This window comes from Choristoneura fumiferana, chromosome 10 (assembly GCF_025370935.1).
Source record: "Choristoneura fumiferana chromosome 10, NRCan_CFum_1, whole genome shotgun sequence".
NCBI lineage: Eukaryota > Metazoa > Arthropoda > Insecta > Lepidoptera > Tortricidae > Choristoneura > Choristoneura fumiferana.
The window spans coordinates 6612741-6619063 of record NC_133481.1 but is presented as its reverse complement, the minus strand read 5'-3'; the positions used below and the strand labels follow the sequence as shown (position 1 = coordinate 6619063).

Here is a 6323-nt window from a genome sequence, read left to right as displayed (position 1 = left end):
TTATCGAACAGCATTAAGTTTCCATTTGAGGAGCAGAAAAGCCCCAATTCTTAGAACAAAAAGACTAACGGTGAGAGCGAGGATGTCCCACCAGAACATGTCTGCAGACATTGCGATCTCGTTCAGGAACTTACTGGGATATCTGAAAACAAATAATTAATCGTTCAGTGAATTATGGACTTTAGTCAACCTTCATTATGAAATAGGCTAGAGTCCGTCAGTTGATTATTAGAATTACAGGATGCGTATTTTTTATTTATTTTATCAATTAAACGTCACATCGTGTGACACTATTTAGCACGACTGCCCCGAACCACTCCCGAACTTTGACGTGCTTAGTCTTTGTAATTTTTTGTTTAATTGAAAAAAAAACCTTTACGTACACAATGTTTTCTGATAATTCGCCTTAGTCCGTGAATTAGATTATTCACGGACTAAGGCGATTAAACATTTTTTTTACACAGAAAACTAGATGAATGACTGGATCACCTTGGGTATCCCAATTTGTTAGTGGACTACTTATGTACAGCCGACAGCAGAAGTGGTCGAGCAGTTGTGAGCTCAACATGATCAAACTATCGCTGTAGGTAAAAGGAGGGTGTGCAAATAAAATTTGAGCTCCACAACTGCTCATCCACTTTTGCTACTGACTGTAAGATTTCAATCTTATAAAATATATATGTGCGAAGGTACCTACACAACCGGTAAACTCTTTCGCTTTTATAAAATCTTAAATTTTATTGAGCAACCTTACTATTACCTACTGACAAAAACAAATAATAGTTAAATATTTTACCTGTAATGGCAATACAGTTCATCATCACACGCAAGATTTGGCCTGTTCAGTCCGTAGATGGCGTTAATGAGGCCTTCGAGGCCGTATCTCAGATAGGACACGTACGAGCCCCAGTAGAGGTAAGAGGGCAGGTCACGGAGGGTCACTCCGAAGCCGGCGAACATCATCATTGGCACGGAAAGCGCTGGCCCGAGGAAAGTGCCATTCTGAAAAAGAACAAAAAATACATTAAATAGACGTAACAGGGACTTGAAGAAGTGCAGCCGGATTTTTTAGCGGATAAGAGTCAGGCGCTGTCTGGTTCCTACTTTTCGCAGTCGTCCATAATAGAATATTTCTCGACTGCACGCCGCCTCATCTCTTGTAGAGCAACTTACATAAAATTTAAAATACTAAGGGCCTGTTTCACCACTTATCGACTAACTTTAAGTGACGGATACCAGTGATAGTAAAGTAATGCCGTCTTTGTTTATTCGGACAAAACAAACAAAGACGGCATTACTTTTATCTGACACTTAAAGTTAGTCGACAAGTGGTGAAACGGACCCTAAAACAAGTAGTTAAACAAAAGCAGGACCTTGTATTTGGCTCATAAGACAACTCAACCCAAAAAATAGACGTAAAATTGACCGAGCGAGCGTGAAGCATGCGTGAAGCGATTCCGTTTTAGCTTGAGCTCTATTGCTTTCTTATGTCTGTCCGTCTGCCTGGCTTTGTTATCATCTATAGGCCGCACTTATATCGCAAAATACTCTAAAAAATACAATAACTACTGGAGTATAAGTAATGACGAAATAAAAGTCGTTTTAAATACCTAATTGATCGATTATGAGTACTTAGTTTGTAGCAGAGAAGCAATACAAAAATTGACATTCTTTGAAAACTGTTTCTTTCACCGTCGGTCAACTAAGGTAACAGCATAGAGAAAGTTGAAATGCGGGTTGGATGTTGCTGTTATCGTTATGCTGCGTACTCACCACGACATTGAATGCAGCTCCGATCATAAGGCCGACGCTCTGCGCCACAAACACAGTGTACATGGAGATTGCAAAAAACATGGCGAATCGCACCAGTTCCAGTGGCTGTGAAGACATGGTGTACACTATCACGCTGAACAAGAAACACGAGACGATCTGAAAAATAAGATAGCAGTTCAAACTACTAATAATTATGTTTATGACGATACTCTGGTGAAAGTGATTGAGTTGAGCAAGGTGTAGATGAAGCCAGTAAAGCTAGCATCAGTCCTTAGACAAGCCAGTGCTGACCTGGCCTATGTTCAGGATGTTAGATGAAGTCAAGTGGATTCATAGGGATTATTCTTGTGAAAATTGAAAAGTAGGCCGGCGTTCTATTCACGCCATTGCTGGCAGTTAGCGCTGGCTTGTCTTGAAAAACTCTTTATAAGAGGCCAATAACAAGCCAGCGCTGCCAACCTGGCTTAGTCTAAACCCAGCTTTAATTTAACTAATTTTCTACCGGGTGTGGCCTGAACACGGGCAAATAATTAAAACATAGATCGTTCTCGTCAATCTGAACAACATTAGTTCAGAGATTTTTAAAAAAATATATATATTATTTTTATTACGCTTTAAAGTTTATTCCAAGAAGCAATGTAAAGCAAATTTTTTGATATTTGTAGCGTGACAGGCGACGTCAGTAGGGTTCTAGGATGGCGTACATTGAATTTACGATTAAGTTTGTTAGAAAAAAAAACAAAAGCGAAGTTTTGATTTTAATCAAGTGGGATCAGGATGATCTAATTACGGGTGATCTATATAGCCCCTGTTTTTAATATTATCCCCGGTTCTGGGTTGCACACTGTATACTATTTCTACTTCAAGATGTAGGTGTAGGTACTTACCGATACGGGCAAGTCGACTATTGTTATAGAGATGTAGTAGGATCCCAAGGAGTACCATCTGTTGAAATGCTCTTTGGATAAAATTGACATCTCCGACGGGACTGTAAAAAGAAATAATAAGTATCATTATTTAAAAATATCTCAAAGGGAACTCAAAGTATATTACAATTAACTTTACCTACAAACTTTAAGCAGTTCATTACAAAGAGATCGGTACGGCTAAAGCCACAACTTTACACGACTTTATTTGCTATAATAATCTTCTTTAACCTCCTAAGGCCCAACGAAAAATTCGGCATGTAGTCACTACAGCCCGTAATCCTACCAGTAGTACTATTGTTTTATACTCATTCAGACCCAAGTACTTAGAAGACTTTTTTTTATGTAATTGTACTTATACCCCATTTCCGATTAGCGTCAAATTTGAAACCAAAATGGCGGGTTTTCTATTAAGTCCTACTGGTAAGACCGTGGTATGCTAGACTACACAACTGTTGAAGGAGCTGGGTCTAAATAACAAAGTTAATAAGTACTATGGGCCTTAGGAGGATAAAAATAAAAATGAATCGCCGAAATGTATGTACGCTCATAACTTGCGAACGACGGCACCGAATCGGATAATTATTTTTTTGTTGTGTTCGTTATTATCAGGACAAGGTTTGTGCGTAAGGAAATTAAAAAAAAAATTGGACACAGCTAGTTATTAATAGGTAATATCCCATAAACGTGCATATTTTTAATTTTGGCTGTATCAATCTTGTAATCGACCAGACCCAACCAGACCACTTTCAACCCCAACCAGATTACTTATAAGAAGATCAGCAATTGCCGTTTCCGTAAAATGTCTATTCAACTAATATCCCATTACGTGTAAGAGAAGTAATGGTAAATGTTCAGCAAACAAGTGTCGATTAGTTTGTATACTCACATGTAAGTATAGTCAGCATCATAGGTGACATCATGTGGTGCATGAGGATCGCGAAGAGAAGGTTGTAGTTTTCCAGGACCCTGGACCCTTCGTTACCGGCGTTGATGAACAAGCTGCCCAGCATAATGCCTACCAGGATATTGACTAACACGCGAAGATGGGTCATAGTCTGTTGAAAAAAAAATTGAGTACCTATTAACCGAAAGTAAATACAACTAACTTCAAATAAATAAATTTCGTTGAGGATTACTCTCGAGAGAAGAAAACCTGTGGGGTATTAAAATCATTTTTAAATTGGTTAACATTCAGGTTTGAACCGAAGTTTGAGTGCCGGTTGTCTTAATCCAATAGAGAATTAGTTCCTTAATAATAATTTATTAATAAAGAATAGAACTGTTGCCCGCAATTTCGTCTGCGTCCCATGGGATCTTTGAACTTTCCCAGGATGAGAAGCGTAGAGCTAGGTGGACAAGGGCCCCAGTGCATAGAGAAAGAATCGGGACCTCACTACCTCTTTTCACGTAGCTTCAACTTATATTGGCCTTCAAAATTATAGATAGAAATAAGAATAGGACACTTGGGCATTTTCAGGAAAAAGTGTACCCTGTCCTTTTTTTTAACCTAACAAATTTTGGGTTATTTCTACTCAGAATCACGAGCACTATCGATTTAAGCAATAAGAAAAGTGTCCCAATTTTAATTGTCACTTTTGTGACGCAGTCTTGAACTTGAACTGAATTTTGTATGGAAAATTAAGGATAATTAAGGCAAACGGGTACAATTTTTCTGAACTCGAGGCTCAAGCTTGCGCACAAGATTTTTTTCCTTCTCTTTTCTTTTATGCTCCTCTCTTTTCAAAGCTTAGGTTAGAAGGCCCCTTTAGCTCCGGGGCCCTGGTGCACTGCACCACCTGGCCCTACGATAGCTACACCACTGCCCAGGATATATAATACCCTACGTTAATTTGAGTGGGGACTATCTCTATGTACCTAATACAAAAAAGAATTATACGGTATCACAAATTAACGTAAGGTTATTTTATATCCCGTTATACTAATAGCACCTACCTATAGCATAAACTACAAAATATTTACAGGTGATAATGATAATCTTAGTTAGTTAGATTTACTAGTTACACGAGCACTCACGGCATCTCGCTTCGCCTTCAAGAATCCTCTCTTAATCAGCACAGATCTTTGGTTACTCTGCGATGTTTCCTCATCATACGGGCCGGTTTCGTGATCCCTAAGCACACTGAGGGGGAACTGCTTCCTCAGAGACTCCATACTCGGAATAGACTCGGGGTCATTGAACCATTCCAGCGCTCGGCCGTTTTCTGCCTTAGTTGTCAAAAGTTGTATTTTGTCTTCACCATATTCGCCGCAGGCGACCTCGATGACTGAAAGAATGGAAACGATCACAAATTTAGTTGTTTTCAGAAAGATAATATAAGAAGAAATCAAAGAAGCCGTTGCGGTACCTGAAGGAATGAAAACTTCCAAATACCATATATTTAAATTGAATCTTGTATGCGTAAAAGTAGAGTGCTTCATAAATATCAGGGCACGATTTCAATTCCAACAACTATAATTACCGACCGGCGATTATAATACATTGCGTGTTGTTAATTATTCACAATTCGCAAATATACGTACCTACTACTACATACGTACTCAAAGTCCTGTTCTAAAGGCCTGTCAATACGTTACATAAATCTTAAATGGTCGAGTATCAAAATGTATCGCATAGTGTATGGATGCAAAGTTCATGATATGACCGAGCTTAATTTTAAGCACTCAAGAATAAGAGTGGTACTTTTTTTTATCGTATTCCGAGCACGCAGTGTGGATGTTCATGCTACTTTTACATTAGCTTGCTCAGGTCACAAAATAAAGACAGATGTCATCACGATAAGGCTGTGATTTTAATTCAAAAGTTCTAAATATGTTTAAATTATCATAAGCGTTTCAAATCTTACCATAGTCAGCTGGATTGTGGTAGATAGGGCAAGGAATGCCAGCCTGTTCTAGATACGGGACCAGGTTCTGCGTAGTGCCTTGGTACAGACAGTTGCCAGCTGCTAACACGTAGACCTGGTCGAAGAGAGCGAAGAGGGAAGCCGAGGGCTGGTGCACCGTGCAGACGATCGTGCGACCCTGGTGCGCCAGACTCCGACACAGCTGCACCACTTGTGAGCACGAGGAGCTGTCAAGGCCACTGCAATTTCGGAGAATTGTAGGCATTAAAGCAACTGTTTAATTGATCAATCAGGCATTAGGTACTTTGCTTTTAAACAAATGTCTACGAACTACAACATTTTTTTTGTATGGCTATGTACTTAGAAACGATAGTTTTGGAATTTTAATATTTTCTAAATGTCTTTAGTTATCGTATTTTGTTATTTTAGTAGGAAATGGTCAATATGGTCCTAATATAGATACAGACTGATACAGTTTTGGCTCACATTTCTAAATATACATTAAAAATCGTCGTAGTAGGTGCAACAATAATAATATTTATTCCTTATGCTTAAAGCTATCACTAAAGCCGTAGTAAAGCCTCAAAGCAAGGACGTAGTGGCCGATAGAGGATATTTTTTACAAGCTTTTATTTATTTTATCAGCAATATCAGCAATAGTAGTTACTAGGTAGTTAGTTGTCTGTAATCAAATCTTAGAAGTCAAATTGGGCTTACTCTCAGTGGTCAGAGTCGTGATACTAGCTGATCAAATATG

General features: G+C 38.7%; 1 protein-coding gene across 2 annotated transcripts in view; it reads right to left on the bottom strand.

Annotated features, from left to right (window-relative positions):
• The window catches only part of LOC141431952 (ATP-binding cassette subfamily G member 4), a 44226-nt gene that overhangs the window by 3063 nt on the left and 34840 nt on the right, over positions 1–6323 (bottom strand). Inside the window, exons 5-11 of one of the 2 annotated variants that reach the window (XM_074093249.1) lie at positions 5567–5805; positions 4737–4987; positions 3589–3757; positions 2661–2761; positions 1774–1929; positions 797–1002; positions 1–142 (exon numbers count right to left, since the gene is read on the bottom strand). In XM_074093249.1, the coding sequence (XP_073949350.1) occupies positions 1–142; positions 797–1002; positions 1774–1929; positions 2661–2761; positions 3589–3757; positions 4737–4987; positions 5567–5805 (1264 nt within the window). The remainder of the gene's footprint in view (positions 143–796; positions 1003–1773; positions 1930–2660; positions 2762–3588; positions 3758–4736; positions 4988–5566; positions 5806–6323) is intronic. The other variant, XM_074093248.1, reaches the window with a different exon arrangement.